This window comes from Mesoplodon densirostris, chromosome 3 (genome assembly GCF_025265405.1).
Source record: "Mesoplodon densirostris isolate mMesDen1 chromosome 3, mMesDen1 primary haplotype, whole genome shotgun sequence".
Lineage (NCBI taxonomy): Eukaryota > Metazoa > Chordata > Mammalia > Artiodactyla > Ziphiidae > Mesoplodon > Mesoplodon densirostris.
In genome coordinates, this window is record NC_082663.1 from 165,535,045 (window position 1) to 165,554,742 (window position 19,698).

The window sequence follows — 19,698 nt, forward strand, 5'->3', positions numbered from 1 at the left end:
TTGTATGTATTCAGTGGAGAAAACTCAGGCTGTGGATTTACACAGAGCAGCAGGTGTGGATCCTGCCTTTGTCATTCCCTAGCTGGGTGGTGATGGCCAGTGGCTGCACCTCAGGCCTCCCATCTGCACACTAGGACCTGCCACACAGCCTTGCTGTGAGAATCAAGCGTACGGTAACACACGCAGCGCACCTAGCACAGTACCTAACATTCAGTAAGTACTCAGCAGCTGTCATATGGATGCCTTTTAACTTTACTGTCTATGCCGGTCCCTAATACCAGGGTGTGGAATGGGCCATCAGGAACAGATGGCATGTTGCTGGTTTCCCGTAAAGGAAGCTAGAAGCCCCAGCCACAACCTTTACAAACACACTCACACACACACACACTCGCACACACTGGGGAGGGGGTCGTGAGGGATAGCCAAGGAGCATCCCGAATCTAGTGGATGTGAGCAAAATGAGGCTGAAAAGAGTTGAACTGAACTAATTGACCAGGCGTTGACAACGGTGATTTTTTTTCTCATGAACATATAAGTGACAGAAATCCCCACCTCCAGGCCCAGTTACCGCATGATCAAGGGCTAGGCTCTGCCTGCTGGATTTCAGTGCTCTGTGGCATAGGGGGCTGGAGGAGACACCTCCCCCTCCCCCAGCCCCAGGGGAGGAATCCCCCTGGAGTTCCTGGTACTTGAGAGTCCCCAGAGCAGGGAGGCTGGCCCAGGCAGGGGCTATGGAGTCCCCGCCTTGACCTGCTCAGGGTTCTCCAGTCCCGCGATCCATGGCCCATTCATCTCACACACACGCACACACACACACACACGCACGCACGCACGCACGCGCACATACCAAAGACCTGAACAACCAAAGACCTGAAAAAGTTGTTTTAGCAACAACCAAAGACCTGAAAAAGTCTTTTAATTACCCACATTCAGCTCTGTCTCAGAGCCCCATGATCATCATGGTCATTATCTGAATAGCTCTTAATTATGGAGCTACCATTACCTGCCAGGTGCCTTATATGAGTATGATTTCTAATCATTCGTTAACTCCGTGGGGTAGGCATCATTATTCCCATTTTACAGATGATGAAAAGTCTCAGAGAGAACTAGTAATTTCCTCAAGGCACGTAGCAGTAGCCGGACTAGCATGTGCATTGAGACCGGCCTAACTGCAGAGCCCGTGTTTTGAGAGGGGCAGAATAAGTGCCCAGCATAGCATCGCGGTTCCCAGCGCTGGCTTTGGACTGGATGTCGGGTTCAGCTGTGCCTGTTCCACTTCCCGCTGTGCGATCGTGGGTACAGCACCTCACTTTCCAAGTCTGCCTTCCCTCTCTGTAAGAATGCAGGTAATAACAACCATACCAATCTTGCAGGGGTGTTACGAACATTATACACAATATAAAACTTAGCGTGAGGCCTGGAACAGAAAATGTGCTCCATAAATGACAGAGAATGAGCCTCGCGGTTTCCATCGACACATGGACTTTCTGAAAGGGATCCCACGTTGCTCTGGTTTAGGATACAACCAGACCTCAACCCGAGCTGCATTCTCCATGTCCCCCTCCGAGAAACCTCTAACGGGCCCTTTACTGGTGACGGGGCTCGAAGAGGAAGCAGACAGACGCGGGCCTGCCTTCAGATTGCTGGAGACAGGGCCTGAGGCTCGGCGTGGAGACAGTGAGAAGGCGGCACTCCTCGGCAGAGCCCAGTCCCACTCCTCACAGGCACTGGCGGCAGCAGCAGAGCGGGGAAGAGGATTTTCTCAGGCAGATGGCGAGCAGGTGGTGTGGCAGTGGAAGGGCTCCCGCGATCACCCCCGCCTGGCACGGCGCCCACGCCGAGCCCACAGCCCAGAAACAAACGCAGCAGATGCCTCCCTGCCGCCACCAGACCCCCCAGGTCCTCCCGAGGACCGCCGGCCAAGACTTGGGTGTGGCACCGGTCCACGGGTCCCAGGGGAGAGAAGCTGGACGCAGAGGACCAAGCGTTGCGCTGCTCCCTGGGACGCTGGGTCTTGACGTGCACAGTCTCTGTCTCAGCCTCCCTGCGCAGTGCCTTTGCCCTCGCCGTTCCTTCTGCCTGACACGCTCTTCCGCCCCCTGCACACGCTTGACTCCCTCTCAGCTCAGACATCCCCTTCAGGGGGGCCTGCTCCAAAGGAATCCCACTGCACCCAAAATTCTGTCTCACAGGAGACCTCAATCTGACCTAACATCAGGATCACCTGCAGAACTTGAGAGTAAATGCCAACCCTGGGCCCACGTCCAGACCAATCAAAGATGACTGTCTGGGGGGCTGTCACTTTATAGGGCCAAGGTCTGTGGACCACGCTTCAGCCGTAGTCCACCCTACAAGTTGTGGATTACTGTTAAGCCTCAGTGGGGCTAGGAATAATATCATCTACTGGTATTTATAGAATGCCTACTATGTGCTAGATGTGGTATGTAATATTAGGCACTTCCTTATTGAAAGGTCTAGTTTAATTCTGGTAAGAGCTCTATGAGGTAGGCTTGTAGAAGTTAAAAGGCTTATTATACAAGATCAAGGTCAGCCAACCAGGAAGAGGTGAAGCTGGAATATGAAACCAGGTCTTCCTGGCTCCAAAGCCCCTGCTCTCAGCCTACAGGGTACGATGGCGAGAAGCGGGTGAAGTCTGGGAAGTAGTGAAGCTGGGGCCCAAACTCCTGAGTTCAGCATTCCTCCCCCTCCTCACTGTGGGGTGACCAAAGGCAAGGGCTCCCTCGGGCTTTCTCTGGGTCACACAGCAGGCTTGTCCCAGGGAGGGCCTCCATCTCCCTGACCTCATCCCAGAGGAAGCTGGGAGCCCACAGGGGTCTCTTCATCATGGCAGCCACAGAAAGCCTCCCTAACCACACGCTTCTCTCTCTTCTGCTCATCAGGGAAAAGACTGCACTGTGCCCATCAACACCTGCCTCCAGAGCCCCTGTCTGCATGGAGGCACCTGCCACCTGAGCGAGAGCCACAGCGATGGGTTCAGGTAACAGCTCACCCTTGGGCCTTCCCTCCTCTCAGTCTTCATGGTCAGGCTCTTGGGGCAGGCTGAGGGAGCACAGCTATGTGCCTCCTGCATGGGCCCACACCCTGCCCAGCCCCTTATGTGAATGACTCCAAGGCTCTTCACTCCCTATAAGGCAGCTACTACTATCCCTCTTGTAATAGATAAGGAAGTCGAGGCATCAAAGGGATAAATCGTTTGTCCGCAGTTACACAGTAAGCGTTGGTACAGGAATCTGAATTCAGGTAGTTCGTCTCCAGAGCCAGGAGGTCTCCAAGGGAAGCCACAGTTGCTGGCTAAAGTCAGAGTAGGATGGGATAATGGCTCAGAGACCTGCCAGCCTGGTAATTCCACCACCCCTTTCTGTGTTATAAAAAACAATAATAATAGGTGACTTTGATTACATGCTCATGATGTGCCAGGCAGTGACTCTAAGCCTCATTTAAATCCTCACGAGGACCCTATCCGGTACAGATAGGTACTATCCCCATTTAACAGATGAGGAAACTGAGGCACAGAATTGATTGGCTCTAGGTCCCATATCCTGACACTCATTCCTGAGTCTCCAAACCTCACCTCTTTCCTCCCTGGCATTAAGAGCTCAGGAAGAAAGGAGGTAGAAGGCACTTAAGGTTCTTCTCACCCCTGTCCTTGGAGTGGGCCTTCTGCAGCTCTGCCAGACCTCAGGCCCCTCCCAGCTGTGTGCACAGGTCCAGTTTCCCGGGCCCTACCCTGGCAAAGCAGACCAGTGACAATTGGCCCGTTTGGCACCCCCAGTGAGCCAGTGGGTCAGGCGGTAAAGGGGGGGCATCTGGTGGCAAGCTGTGTGCAGAGGTCTTAGCGCTCAGGTTGCAAACAATTAATTATCAAAAGCCCTCTGACCAGGGTTGCTGCGTGTTCTGCAAAAGACATCAGGTTCTGGGCTCTGGGTTCTCCCCAGGGAACCCAGCCGCCCACGTGTCCATCTGCCAAGCCAGCCCCATCAGAATCAACTCTTAAAATGTGAAATGCAAGGCAGAGTTCGTTTTCCTGCTTGGAGTAGGCCAAACAACGCACTCTCACCGACTGAGAGACCCGGGGGGTGTGGGGGGAGAAACCACCCAAAAATCTCACGGTGGTGGCCACCTGGCCTTAGCCAGTAATCACGCGTCCAGGACTGAAAGCCCGGCTCTGTCCCCGCCCCCTGTGCCCCCTCACCGCCACCCCCCCACCCCCCCCCCACCCCCCGAGCCCAGGGACCCGCCTCGGCAAGGGACAGGAGCGCCCCCTGCAGGCGACTGTGTTGCTCCCCTCTCTGCAGGTGAGCAGAAGGACCCGTCTCAACCCTCCGTTGTTGAGGATTTCAAAGGAACTGGAAATATTTTTAGGACTTAATTTTCAAGGAAAATGGCCCAGACCCACAGGATTAGGAAAATGGGGTGGAGGGTGCAGGCAATGCGGCCCACATCCCTGGGATGGTATAGCTCGTGTGGGCTCCTCAAGCAGCAGGAAAGCACTGCCCCTCAGGGCAGCACCTGGCAGGCTGGCAAAGGGAGAGCCACCTGTTCGGACGGAGGTTTTGCTCCCTTGTCCCTCCTCTATCTGTTTCCTAGAGCTGCCATAACAAAGTACCGCAGGCTGGGGGGCTTGGAACCAAAGAATGGATTCTCTCACAGCTCTGGAAGTCAGAAGCCCAGACTGAAGGTGTCCAGGGCCATGCTCCCTCTGAAACCCACAAGGGAGGATTCTTGCTCGCCCCTTCCTAGCTTCTGATGGCTGCTGGCAGTTTCTGGCATTTCTTGGCCTGCAGCTGCATCACTCCAATGTCTACCTTCAGCTGCACATGGCCTTCTCCCTGTGTCTGTCTCCACATGGCCATCTTCTTATAAGGACACCAGTCATATAGGATTAGGGGCCCACCCCACTCCAGTGAATGTGGTCTTCAGTTAACTAATGACAGCTGCAGTGACTCTGTTTCCCAATTAGGTCGCATTCTCAAGTACTGGGGGGGTTAAGATTTCAACATATCTTTTCGAGGGGACACAATTCAATCCATGACACCTCTCACTGGTCAGAATTCTGGAAGCTTCACCTACCTCTTCATACAGATGCTTCTCCAGTCTTGACACATTGTCCCTCTGCTCAAAACAGAGCTGTCCCTACAGCTAACACATTGCTCTTGAGATATCCTTGATAGCTCCACCCCCTCACCGCCCCTACCTCCCTTAAGGTTTCCAGCGAGAACAGAAAAAAACTTTAGCCTCTTCCCCACCCTCTATCCAGTCCATGAGCAACCCCTGCTCTCCTGACCAGTCACTCTCACCCCACATTTATGCAGTCCTAAGGCTCCGGGGAGAGTCAGAGTAACTCATTTGAGGCAAATAGGCAACACTGTGGTTTAAGATCTTTGGAAAACTACCCACGGTCTGGCTCTGAAGAAATGACCTTTTTCATGAATGGCCAGGGTCCCTAAGAGTAACAAAAAGGACTTAGAGTCATTTTGCTCCAGTTCAAGAGCTCAGACCCAAGGACCCTTCCCCCAGCCTTTTGTAGAAAATGTGACCCAGTTTTCAGGTCATAGAGGGAAGGAGGTTATTTAGGATTCTAGGACCACAAAAATCCACTTCCTATTAGTTTAGTTTCGTTGTTTAGCTAAACGCCCAAGTCAGAGCAGTCTCTGAAATGGAGAGAGGCCTGGAATTCCAGGTCTGAGGCTGGAACACACGTTCGTGGATGGAGTGTATGTCCCTGGTCCCTGACGAGGGGGGATGGGCCACAGAAAGAGTGAGATTCCCTGCAGCGCTTCTTTAATCAAACGCTCGGCTCCCACCTGCATCCTCCCAGCGCTCCCCTCGCCCCCTGTCAGCTGCCCAGAACTGACTTCATCAGTGCTGACTTACTTTGCATGCCTAATCCTGGGGATGTGGCCAAGGTCGGACAGAGGACGGGGGTTGAGGTTCTTATCCAAGAGGTTTAACACTCCAGAGACGGGTTAAGGAAATGCATCATACTGATCTATGGTGTTTTAAGCCAGGCTCACCAGAAAGTGTTGGCAGGAGAGGGGCCCTCCCACCCTTCCCTCAGCCCCCAGAAGCTGGAGGGGGCTCCGAAGTAGCAGGAATACCTGACAGGGAGAAATGGCATCCCTGAGAATAAGGTTAAGGAGGTGGGTAGTTTTGCCTAGAACTCAATCTAGCTAACACGCGCTGTGTAAACGTTTTACTTGTATAATCTCATTTAATGCCTGCAGCCACCCTGGGGGTAGATAATAGCACCAGTCAACAGATGAGGAAACTGAGACGCAGAATTTAACTCCCAGGAAACCTGGTTGCAGAGCCTGATCTATGTCCTGCTCCAGATAAAAAGGCTGCCCTTGAGTAGAAAATCACCAAAAGGGCAGGGGTCATTTTGCTCTTTCTCTCCTTGGCGACTCTTGAGACTACCCAAAGGCTGATTAGGAGACAGCTGGAGGAATTTAAGCTCCACCCAGGAAACCACATCCAGCTGGGGGAGCGGTGAAGGAGGCACGGCCGATGGGAATTGCGCCCTGGCGAGGTAGCCATCCAGGGCCAGGGGAGATGGAATACTGCCCGGAGACAGGGGGCTAGATGAAATGCCCTCTTAGGCTCCTAAGGGTCTTCCTGCTCAGGACCCCAAGACCTCCTGGGTCCACCGTGCTGTCCGGGACCTCCATCCAGAGGAGAAACCTGACTGAGTCTATTTCCCACCTTCCCCTCTGCCGCTCCCACCCACCCCTCTCCCTGACCCCCGGCTCCCCTCTTCACACCCACACATCCCCAAAGCTGCTCCTGCCCACTGGGCTTCGAGGGGCAGCGGTGTGAGATCAACCCAGACGACTGCGAGGACAACGACTGTGAGAACAACGCCACCTGTGTGGACGGGATCAACAACTACGTGTGTGTGTGCCCACCGAACTACACAGGTGAGCCCCCCTGACGCCCGAGCGCGGGTTGGTGTGTGCAGGCTGTGGCTTGTCGTGCGTTAGAAGGGTACCACTTTCTTAGCTTCTTCCAAAGACTCCACCTGCTGTCCCCCTCTGGACAAAGTCTTGAATCCCCAAAACCTGGTACTGTGTCATGAGGGGCTTCCCAGAGGCCCTCTCTCTTCTAGCTTGTCCACCCTCTGCCACCCGCCACGCCACCCCCTGCAAATCACTAGTTCCTCCCCACTTTGAACAGGTCCCCAGGGCCCTTTCAGCTGTCTGTTCATTTGGTTCATGTTCATCCCCTCCTTCGGGAACCCTGGAGCCCTGGAGCCCTGGTGGTGTTTGAAGCCGGCACAGAGGCACTTGCATTGTGGTCATGCTCCGTTCAGGTCTGAACTGACGGTGGGCAAATGGGCAGGGGTGGAGGGAGCTGAGGAAACACGCATCAAGGCGGTTTCCCGCCTGCGTCTGCTGTGGACCGGGGTGCAGTTCTGGCTTGTTGTACTTTGTTCCTGAGAATGGGACGTAGTGGTTTTGTCTGTGCCAGAAAACGTCAAAAAGCGTCCCCCACGGAGACCGCACCTCTCCGGGTGTCTCCAGCAGATGAGGGGAGGCTTAGAAGGCACACAGTGCTCTCTGTGGTCTTGAGAGACCGGGGCAAAATGAGGACGGGGTGGGGGGTCAGCTTATGCTTACCGCAACAGAGAACAGACGCCGGGGCTGTGCCTGTCATGCTTTTACTCCCCGGCCATCCTCAGGACCGTCCTCTGCCCTGTCCCCTGGGAGCCACGGCCCAGGCTGCCTTCTCCTGCCCACGCCTGCCCTCTGAATGAACCTCCCTGGCTGGAAGTCTGTTTCTTCTAGATCCCTCTCCACCTGGCTTGCCGGGGGTGGAATGCGAGGAAGCGCAAAGCTCAGAGATGCATCTGCCAGGGACCTCCCCCCTGCCGTCCTATCTTACCTCCCACATTCCCAAAACACACTTTCAGGTGGTGTGAGTATTTCAGGGCTTATATCCTTGGGTATTTATGGCCTGTTAGGCATTTTCTGACACTGTGAATTTCAAAGGGGATGTATCCAGAGACCAGAACTTCACATTCTTTCCATATTTTCTTCTCTGAGAAAATCCAAGGGGCTTACTTATCTGTAACAGGTGGACTGTGCTGCTGAGCACTGTCCCCTCCTCCAGGAAGCCTCTGGGTTTCCACTGAGTTTTCCCGTCATCGCGCTGATAGCTCTGTGTTGTAATTAATTGCCTGCTTATTTGTAGATACACCCCCCGCACTAGCCACGGCGGGGAGGGGGGCCAGGGCCAGGCCATGGTTGTGTCCCCAGCCCAGTGCTGCCACACAGGAGGTGCTCCACAAATGGGTGTGGAAGGAAAAACAAATGAGCATAGCCCAAGGTCAGGAGTGGTTTCAGCTGCCGCCGCCCCTCAATAATCAAGTGAAATAGCCAAATGGTGGTGCAGTGACCGTGCCCGGGTGAGGTCCTGCAGTCTTCCCATGGTCACTGCCAGGGAAATCGAGGCTGAGGCACAGGAGAAAGGAGACGCCCAAAGAGCAAATGCAGGGCTCCTGATACCCGTGACCTCCTGGCCAGGGGCTGGATGAACCTGACTTCTAGCCAGGGCATCCCCCTGGTACCCTCCCTGATGCCTGGGTTCTCTCGACCCGCCCCACCAGGTGAGCTGTGCGACGAGGTGATCGACCACTGCGTGCCCGGGATGAACCTCTGTCAGCATGAGGCAAAGTGCATCTCCCTGGACAGAGGATTCAGGTGAGGCTCGTTCGTGACCAGCACCGGGTCCCAAGGACTCGGCTCCAGCAGTCTGGGTTTGAGGCAGAGATGCTGGGGCTCCCTCCATATTTTTTTTTCCTCTCTCTCTCTTTCTGCCTGTTACTTGTTTGTTACTATGTGCTTTTCTGTATCTCTGACCAGTCATGGTCTACTTCTCTTAGTCTCTCTCTGTCTGTCTTTCTGAGCCTCTGTGTCTGTCCTCTCTGTTCCCTCTCCCTCAGGCCCCAGATCCCCCGAGTGCTGAAGGCAGTGGGTAGCGCAGGTTTTCAATTCCCTCCCTCCAAGGCCCTTGCCATGGACCTGGGGGAGGAAAAGTTGACACAAAACAAAGGTTAAGAAAGGAAGCAATTCCTAGGGCCTTAGATTCTGGCTCTGAGTGCTGCTGGGGTTCTGAGGAGGTGGGGAGAAGAGCCTTCTGGAGCAGAGAGGGAAGCCCCCCACCCTAGGAGGTGGGATGTGAAGTGACCACCAAAGAATGGGTGGAATTGGGATGCGCCATGAGAAGGAGGGAGAAGAGTCTAGAGTAGGTGAGGGTGACATGGGGCCATGAGCACCTCTTCTTGTGTTTTCCTTTTCTCTCTGGATATCCCAAGCCTAGAGCTTACCACCAGGGAAAACACAAGAGGCGTGGAGGGCCTCTGGCTTCAGAGGGAGCAAAGGAAGCTGCGGTCCTTTGGTGCGTGCACCCTCCTTCAAGTCTGCCTCACCTGCTCCTGTCCCCTCGGAGATGTGCTGGGTGGGCTTTCACATAATCAAGTTCCCTGAGCTTGAGTAAGAGCGAGGGATGCCTCCCCCGCACCCTGCTTTTCCCACTCCAGGATTTGACTTCAGGTCAGGGCTGCTCTTTCACTGAAGGAAGAGCAAAGGGGTAGGAAGAGATGCTTAAAACACAAACTTGAACCCAAAGCTGAGCCGGCTGGACTGACAGGAAAAGTGCTTTGGGTGTACCTAAGAAGGGGCAGTGATGGTGACTGGGCATCTGAGCTATGAAGGGTGGGTAGAATATCTAGATGGAAAGGAGGTCAGTGGCATTCCAGGCTGAGTGGACGGCAAGCTCAGAGGACGCTGGCTTGGACGAGCATAGCGAGCTTGGAGACTGGTCAGAAGTGGTCCCGGGTACAGGTCTGGGAATGGGGTGCTAGAGACTTAGGACCAGAGATCACGAGTCTCTACTACTTGTCCCTGGAAACTCTCTCCACTGTAACCAAGACCCCTTGAGTTCAAGGACAATATAGAATATAGAAACCAGTCTCGCTTTCAAAATCTTGAGATAATATTGATATATATATGCACAGTGTCTCTTAGAATCTTGAAGAGGTCTACAGGCCAACTCAATAATGTTGATTTTTTTTTCTTTTTGAGATGCATTTAAATGAAAAGTCCCTTCTCCCAGTGCAACATTTTATAATGTTATCGCCCTCCCCTGCCATCACCATAACAACTCACATCCCAAGGCAGGCAACAGGGGCATTAACAGAAGAGATGTGCAGTCAGTGCAACCTTTGTCCAAGTTTGAAGATGTTTATCCTCGGGGATTTCCTTGTATGCTGTTCTAATGAGGCCTCAACTCAACAGAACAGATAGTACTCTATCAGTATGTGTGACATGAACACTGAAGTAATAATATACTGAAGCCCTGAAAATAATAATGAACACTGCCCATACACACTGAAAATAATAACAGAAACAAAGATGGCAGTGGCTAGCATGCACTGAACACCCGCTCTGTGTCAGGCACCGTGCATTATCTCACTTAACACTCAGCAATCTTAGGATGTAGAAACTGTTACCCACCTCCTGTGTGGGGCTGAGGCTCAGTGAGGTGGAGCAAGCAGCCGACACACGTGCACAGAAAGGGATGCGAGTCAATCCAGGCCTGACTGATTTCCTCGGCTAAATCCAGAGGCTCCTGAAGTCACTTGGTTACTCCTCGTCCAGAATCAGTAGGTCGAATGCATATCAAAATTGCATAACCCTTACGCTTCAGAAAAAAGATAAAGGCAGGACATTGGAGGACAACAGGGAATGCAGGTTATACCACCAGATGCTTGTCTTTGGCCGATGAAGAAGTGTTGTAGAGATCTTTGCTATTGGAGGTGAGGACCATGAACCAGCGGTATCAGCATCCCATGGAAGCTGGTTGGGAATGCTAATCCCCAGGCCCCACCCAGACTCCCTGCACTTTAAAGCTGCACTTTAACAAGACCCTGGGTGTTCGTTTAGGAAGCGCAGGTGTGGAGAGGGCTGTAGCACTGGGAGACAAGAAGGATGTAAACACATCTTCCTCCAGACTTCCACTGCTTCATCTGCGAGGGAGCATGGCTTCTCTAATTCCTCATAAAGACCTGCTCAGTAGCCTCGAATTCCATGCTTATCAGGCTGGGTGTTTGCCCTGTAAGTAGTGAGCAGCTATTATTGCCTTGGAGAAGCTCATACAGCTTGAGTTGCCCTGCAGGTACTTCTTAGAATTCAGGAGACACAAACACAGATGCCTGCTGGGGCCAGGTTTAACCCTAGCAGAGGCCTGGCCTGTGATATACTGAGCATGTGCCCCCAAAAGGCATCCCCGAGCTGTTCCTTTAAAAGACTAGGAAGGAATGGGGGCTAAGACGTGAAAGTTTGCACCTTCTGGTGCAGCAATAGGTCACATATTTCAAATTTACCTATCAAATAAGTAAAGGTAAATAGGTCAGATCTCAGCAGATTTCACAGCTTTTGGACGCAGGTCCAGTAAATCCTCAGATTCCAGAACTCGCCCCCCCTCCAGGGACACCCCCACCCCCTGAGTATCTTACCTTGCCATGCACCACGTTCTGGCAGCCCCAGCCCTGCCAGGATCTACTTGTGATTCCAGCCCACTTCCAGCCATCCTAAAGGGGGTGGAGTGAGGAGAGGGCGGAGGGAAGACTATCCCTTTGTCCTGATGCTTCCCCAGTCAGGCTCCTGCTTCACACGAGTATTACAAGGTCTCACTTCCCTCCCCACCTGGCCACCCGTACCACACCTTCCCCTGCCCGTACTACCTTCCTCCTCTGACTTGGATAGGCTGTGGTTATTATTTACACTGCGCCCAGCAGAACTCAGCCAGTGAGCCCAGAGACGTGTGCAGGCTCCAGGCCCTGCAGGTGGTAGAGGAGCCAGGAAGCATTTGTGTTCACATGTGCCTGTGGGCTGAAGCCGCTGTGAGTAAGGTGGTACCTTTGGTCTCTTCCTTGCTGGGACTTCTGCACATTGTCGCCCCAGACAGAGGAGCCCAGAGATGCGTGTCTCAGGCCCATGTTTAGGGAGACCCGCCGCAGCAGCCGTCTCTGGCCGGGTTGAAACCTGGGCCAGCAAGGACGTGATGGAGCTGCTGATACCATGCTCCTCAGGGAGGGGTGGGTCGGCCTGCAGGGCCTGGGTTGGGCCAGTAGCTCCCATCCTCTCCCCTGGAGACCAGGAGGCATTTATCAAGGGCAAAGGGATTCACCTTCTTATATCAGCCCGAATCCCTGGGAAAAAATGAACAAATAGAATAGAATCAAAGGGAGTGCCAACAGCATTGTTTCTTCATCATCCTTATCAGCACCTTCATATCACACTGACTGTTTACTCAGTGTGGATCTAGTGCCCTGCACAGAGTGTATCACTTAATTTTTAAAACCACCGTAAGAGGTGAAGTTATTGATCATCAGTCACATTGAAAAGTGAAGAAACTGAAACACAGAGAGGTAGTGAGTGGCAGATACACCGAGAACAGGGTCTTACACACAAAGTGTAAACGAAGTATCACTGACACACATAAGTGTTACACGGTGGGGGGCCTCAGGGAAGTCAGGTCAGCTCTCCTGGAGCCCTGGTTTCCTCCTGGTATTGGAGGGGGACCGACCCTCCTTCACAGGGTGCTGGGAGGCCTTAGCAAGGCACTCTGTGAAAGGTGCTTAGCCCAGTGCCTGGCACAAAGGCAGGCTAAGCTCAATATTAGTTCTATGTAGACAGTGGTAGATCCAAGCCAAAACCTGTGTGACCACAGCCCTGCACTCCTCAGCCGGCTCCTGACAAGATGCCCCATGTGAAGCAGGCAGACATCGGCTTGCAGTGACCAGAGGCTGTGGACAGCCCATGAGACCCACTGCAGGCCAGGCTTTGGGGAGCCCGCAAGAGCTGCGGGGACTTGGCTACGTGGGTAGATAGTGGAGAGACTGCCTAGACGCCGGCCAGGCCGTAGAACAGCCTCGCTCCGCTGTGTTCCAGGTGCGAATGTCTCCCTGGCTACAGCGGGAAGCTCTGCGAGGTGGACAGTGATGACTGCGCAGCCCACGGGTGCCGCCATGGGGCCCAGTGCGTGGATGCGGTCAACGGCTACACGTGCATCTGCCCCCAGGGCTTCAGGTATGGTCAAGGGGCCGGATGGCAGGCGGCAGCGGGCTGGGGGCTGGTGGGCCCAGGCAGCCAGGGTGGAGACCCAGACAGCCCTAGCCCTAGGTCTCTGTGGTGCCTTTATTCCCCCAAACCTTCTTCAGCCCTTCCAAGTGCCAGAGCAGACCTTGTTCACGCCATGTTGTAGATGGAAAAAAAGAGGTACCCAAGGCAACCATGTGGAAGTCGGACTTATGTCAAACTCCGGCGTGATTCCATCTAACGAAAGATGCTACCGTTTTGGAGCCCAGCTTGCAGGGTGTGGGTAGCCACGTGGCCACGCTGGCAGGAGTCTTCTTTTCTAGGCTGGAGAACAAAAACAGTATGGTGCCCTAATGGCAGGAAAATGGAGGTGAATGGGAGGGTTTGGGGGTCAGTCATTGGAATCAGTGAAGCCAGGAGAGAAAGGGGAGACTGGAGGTCCTGGCCAGGTGGTCAAACGTCTGTGGGGTACGTGGAAGGGGTATGAGGGTGCCAGCTCTCGCTCCCACACTGACTGGAAGGGAAGGGCCCAGGGGATCCTGGAGGGGAGGCAGGGACCGCTTAAGGGGGATCAGACTGGGGGACAGTCCTGTATACATGTCAGTACTCATGGAGGTATAGATCTGACTGTGCAGCCCCGGTCATAGACTCTGAGAACGTGAGCCTGGAAGGAACCATGAGTTCTCAAGGCAGTTGGTTCCAAAGCCTGATTAAGACCATCTGCATGCGAGGCTTGTGAAAATATAAGTTCCAGAGCCCCACCCCAGAGCTACAAAATTAGAATTTGGGGTGGGGAGAAGGAGCTGGAAACCCACAATTAAAAACAAATTTTTGGGCTTCCCTGGTGGCGCAGTGGTTGAGAGTCCGCCTGCCGATGCAGGGGACACGGGTTCGTACCCCGGTCCGGTAAGATCCCACATGCCGCGGAGCGGCTGGGCCCGTGAGCCATGGCCGCTGAGCCTGCGCGTCCGGAGCCTGTGCTCCGCAACGGGAGAGGCCACAAACACTGAGAGGCCCGCGTACCGCAAAAAACAAACAAACAAAAAACCCAAAATTTTTTAATTGTGGTAAAATGCACATAACACAAAATTTACTGTCTTAAGCATTTTTAAATGTACAGTAAGTGCATTCATATTGCCATGCAAACATCACCACCATCCATCTCCAGAACTCTTTTTTTTTTTTTAAGCTGTGTTGGGTCTTCGTCGCTCCACGCGGGCTTTCTCTAGTTGCTGCAAGTGGGGGCTACTCTTTTTTTTTTCTTTTTTAAATATCTTTATTGGAGTATAATTGCTTTACAATGGTGTGCTAGTTTCTGCTGTATAACAAAGTGAATCAGCTCTACGTATACATATATCCCCATATCCCCTCCCTCTTGCATCTCCCTCCCTCCAACCCTCCCTATCCCACCCCTCTAGATGGTCACAAAGCACCAAGCTGATCTCCCTGTGCTATGTGGCTGCTTCCCACTAGCTATCTATTTTACGTTTGGTAGTGTATTTATGTCCATGACACAAATCCCAGCTTACCCTTCCCCACCCACGTCCTCAAGTCCATTCTCTATGTCTGCATCTTTATTCCTGTCCTGCCCCTAGGTTCATCAGTACCTTTTTTTTTTTTTAGATTCCATATATATGTGTTAGCATACGGCACTGGTTTTTCTCTTTCTGACTTTACTTCACTCTGTATGACAGACTCTAGGTCCATCCACCTCACTACAAATAACTCAATTTCATTTCTTTTTATGGCTGAGTAATATTCCATTGTATATATGTGCCACATCTTCTTTATCCATTCATCTGTTGATGGACACTTAGGTTGCTTCCGTATCCTGGCTATTGTAAGTAGTGCTGCAATGAACATTATGGTACATGACTTGTTTTGAATTATGGTTTTCTCAGGGTATATGCCCAGTAGTGGGATTGCTGGGTCATATGGTAGTTCTATTTTTAGTTTTTTAAGGAACCTCGTCCATACTGTTCTCCATAGTAAGTGTATCAATTTACATTCCCACCAACAATGCAAGAGGGTTCCCTTTTCTCCACACCCTCTCCAGCATTTATCGTTTGTAGATTTTTTGATGGTGGCCATTCTGACCGGTGTGAGGTGATACCTCATTGTAGTTTTGATTTGCATTTCTCTAATGATGAGTGATGTTGAGCATCCTTTCATGTGGTTGTTGCCAATCTGTATATCTTCTTTGGAGAAATGTCTATTTAGGTCTTCTGCCCATTTTTGGATTGGGCTGTTTGTTTTTTTGATATTGAGCTGCATGAGCTACTTGTATATTTTGGAGGTTAATCCTTTGTCAGTTTCTTCATTTGCAAATATTTTCTCCCATTCTGAGGGCTGTCTTTTCATCTTGTTTATGTCTTCCTTTGCTGTGCAAAAGTTTTAAGTTTCATTAGGCCCCATGTGTTTATTTTTGTTTTTATTTCCATTTCTCTAGGAGGTGGGTCAAAAAGGATCTTGCTGTGATTTATGTCATAGAGTGTTCTGCCTATGTTTTCCTCTAAGAGTTTGATGGTGTCAGGCCTTACATTTAGGTCTTTAATCCATTTTGAGTTTATTTTTTTATACAGTGTTAGGGAGTGTTCTAATTTCATTCTTTTACATGTAGCTGTCCAGTTTTCCCAGCACTACTTATTGAAGAGGCTGTCTTTTCTCCATTGTATATTCTTGCATCCTTTATCAAAATTAAGGTGACCATATGTGCATGGGTTTATCTCGGGGCTTTCTATCCTGTTCCATTGATCTATCTTTCTATTTTTGTGCCAGTACCATATTATCTTGATTACCGTAGCTTTGTAGTATAGTCTGAAGTCCGGGAGCCTGAGTCCTCCAGCTCTGTTGTTCGTTCTCAAGATTGCTTTGGCTATTCAGGGTCTTTTGTGTTTCCATACAAATTGTGAAATTTTTTGTTCTAGTTCTGTGAAAAATGCCATTGGTAGTTTGATAGGGATTTCATTGAATCTGTAGATTGCTTTGGGTAGTAGAGTCATTTTCACAATGTTGATTCTTCCAATCCAAGGACATGGTATATCTCTCCATCTGTTTGTATTGTCTTTAATTTCTTTCATCAGTGTCTTATAGTTTTGTGCATACAGGTCTTTTGTCTCCTTAGGTAGGTTTATTCCTAGGTATTTTATTCTTTTTGTTGCAGTGGTAAATGGGAGTGTTTCCTTAATTTCTCTTTCAGATTTTTCATCATTAGTGTATAGGAATGCAAGAGATTTCCGTGCATTCATTTTGTATCCTGCTACTTTACCAAATTCATTGATTAGTTCTCATAGTTTTCTGGTAGCATCTTTAGGATTCTCTATGTATAGTATCATGTCATCTGCAAACAGTGACAGCTTTACTTCTTCTTTTCTGATTTGGATTCTTTTATTTCTTTTTCTTCTCTGATTGCTGTGGCTAAAACTTCCAAAATTATGTTGAATAATAGTGGTGAGAGTGGGCAACCTTGTCTTGTTCCTGATCTTAGTGGAAATGGTTTCAGTTTTTCACCATTGAGGACGATGTTGGCTGTGGGTTTGTCATATATGGCCTTTATTATGTTGAGGAACGTTCCCTCTATGCCTACTTTCTGGAGGGTTTTTATCATAAATGGGTGTTGAATTTTGTTGAAAGCTTTCTCTGCATCTATTGAGATGATCATATGGTTTTTCTCCTTCAATTTGTTAATATGATATATCATGTTGATTGATTTGTGTATACTGAAGAATCCTTGCATTCCTGGGATAAACCCCACTTGATCATGGTGTATGATCCTTTTAATGTGTTGTTGGATTCTGTTTGCTAGTATTTTGTTGAGGATTTTTGCATCTATGTTCATCAGTGATACTGGCCTATAGTTTTCTTTCTTTGTGACATCTTTTTTTGTAGTATCTTTGTCTGGTTTTGGTATCAGGGTGATGGTGGCCTTGTAGAATGAGTTTGGGAGTGTTCCTCCCTCTGCTATAGTTTGGAAGAGTTTGAGAAGGATAGGTGTTAGCTCTTCTCTAAATGTTTGATAGAATTCTCCTGTGAAGCCATCTGGTCCTGGGCTTTTGTCTGCTGGCAGATTTTTAATCACAGTTTCAATTTCAGTGCTTGTGATTAGTCTGTTTATATTTTCTATTTCTTCCTGGTTCAGTCTTGGAAGGTTATGCTTTTTTAAGAATTTGTCCATTTCTTCCAGGTTGGCATAGAGTTTATTGGCATATAGTTGGCATATAGTTGGCATTTAGTTGGCATATAGTTGCTGGTAGTAATCTCTCATGATCTTTTGTATTTCTGCAGTGTCAGTTGTTACTTCTCCTTTTTCATTTCTAATCCTACTGATTTGAGTCTTCTCCCTTTTTTTCTAGATGAGTCTGGCTAATGGTTCATTGATTTTGTTTATCTTCTCAAAGAACCAGCTTTTAGTTTTATTGATCTTTGCTATTGTTTCCTTCATTTCTTTTTCATTTATTTCTTTTTTTTAATAAATTTATTTATTTTATTTATTTATTTTTGGCTGCATTGGGTCGTTGTGGTGCTCAGGCTTCTCACTGTGGTGGCTTCTCTTGTTGCAGAGCACGGGCTTTAGGCATGCAGGCTTCAGTAGTTGCGGCACACAGGCTCAGTATTTGTGGCTCACGGGCTCTAGAGCGCAGCCTCAGTAGCTGTGGCACACAGGCTTAGTTGCTCTGCGGCATGTGGGATCTTCCTGAACCAGGGATCAAACCCGTGTCCCCTGCATTGGCAGGCAGATTCTCAACCTCTGCACCACCAGGGAGGCCCTTTTTCATTTATTTCTGATCTGATCTTTATGATTTCTTTCCTTCTACTAACTCTGGGGGTTTTTTGTTCTTCTTTCTCTAATTGCTTTAGATTTAAGTTTAGGTTGTTTATTTGAGATTTTTCTTTAGGTAGGCTTGTATTGCTATAAACTTCCCTCTTAGAACTGCTTTTGCTGCATCCCATAGGTTTTGGGTCGTCATGTTTTCATTGTCATTTGTTTCTAGGTATTTTTTTATTTCCTCTTTGATTTCTTCAGTGATCTCTTGGTTATTTAGTAGCATATTATTTAGCCTCTATGTATTCGTATTTTTTTACAGTTTTTTCCTGTAATTGATATCTAGTCTCATAGTGTAGTGGTCAGAAAAGATACCTGATACAATTCCAATTTTCTTAAATTTACCAAGGCTTGATTTGTGACCCAAGATATGATCTATCCTGGAGAATGTTCCACGAGCACTTGAGAAGAAAGTGTATTCTGTTTTTTTGGATGGAATGTCCTATAAATATCAATTAAGTCCATCTTGTCTAATGTGTCATTTAAAGCTTGTGTTTCCTTATTTATTTTCATTATGGATGATCTGTTCATTGGTGAAAGTGGGGTGTTAAAGTCCCCTACTATTATTGTGTTCCTGTCAATTTCCCCTTTTATGGCTGTTAGCATTTGCCTTACATATTGAAGTGCTCCTATGTTGGGTGCGTATTTACAATTGTTATATCTTCTTCTTGGATTGATCCCTTGATCATTATGTAGTGTCCTTCTTTGTCTCTTGTAATAGTCTTTGTTTTAAAGTCTATTTTGTCTGATATGAGAATTGCTACTCCAGCTTTCTTTTGATTTCCATTTGCATGGAATATCTTTTTCCATCCCCTCACTTTCAGTCTGTATGTGTCCCTAGATCTGAAGTGGGTCTCTTGTAGATAGCATATATATACGTCTTATTCTTCTATCCATTCAGCTAGTCTATGTCTTTTGGTTGGAGCATTTAATCCATTTACATTTAAGGTAATTATCCATACGTATGTTCCTATTACCATTTTCTTAATTGTTTTGTGTTTGTTTTAGTAGGTCTTTTCCTTCTCTTGTGTTTCCTGCCTAGAGAAGTTCCTTTGGCATTTGTTGTAAAGCTGGTTTGGTGGTGCTGAATTCTCTTAATGGGGGCTACTCTTCGTTGTAGTGCATGGGCTTCTCATTGTGGTGGCTTCTCTTGTAGCAGAGCACAGGCTCTAGACATGCAGGCTCCAGTAGTTGCAGCACACGGGCTGAGTAGTTGCAGCATGTGGGCTCTAGGGCACATGGGCTCAGTAGTTGTGGCTTGGGGGCTCTAGAGCACAGGCTCAGTAGTTATGGTGCATGGCCTTAGTTGCTACGCAGCATGTGGGATCTCCCTGGACCAGATATTGAACCCATGTCCCCTGTATTGGCAGGCAGATTCTTATCCATTGAGCCACGAGGGAAATCCTCTAGAACTCTTTTTATCTAGCAAACTGAAACTCTGTACCCAATTAGACAACATTTTCCTGTTCCCCCTCCCCTGGCCCCAGCAGCCACCATTCTTTTTTAATTTATTGGTCGCACCACATGGCATGTGGGATCTTAGTTCCCTGGCCAGGGATTGAACCCACGCCCCTGCATTGGAAGTATGGAGTCTTAACCCCTGGACTACCAGCGAAGTCCCCCGGCAGCCTCCATTCTTTCTGTTTCCATGACTTTAACCACTCTGGGTACTTCATATGAGTGGAATCAGACAGCATTTGTCTTTTTCTATCTGCTTCTTTGGCTTAGTATAATCTCCTCAAGGTCCATCCATAC

The 19,698-nt window shown here is 49.6% G+C and overlaps 1 protein-coding gene across 1 annotated transcript in view; it reads left to right on the forward strand.

Annotated features, from left to right (window-relative positions):
- SLIT3 (slit guidance ligand 3) overlaps window positions 1–19,698 on the forward strand; it is a 621,296-nt gene that overhangs the window by 575,513 nt on the left and 26,085 nt on the right. Inside the window, exons 27-30 of the mRNA XM_060094956.1 lie at window positions 2,901–2,998; window positions 6,799–6,938; window positions 8,627–8,720; window positions 12,975–13,112. Coding sequence (XP_059950939.1) covers window positions 2,901–2,998; window positions 6,799–6,938; window positions 8,627–8,720; window positions 12,975–13,112 — 470 coding nt within the window. The remainder of the gene's footprint in view (window positions 1–2,900; window positions 2,999–6,798; window positions 6,939–8,626; window positions 8,721–12,974; window positions 13,113–19,698) is intronic.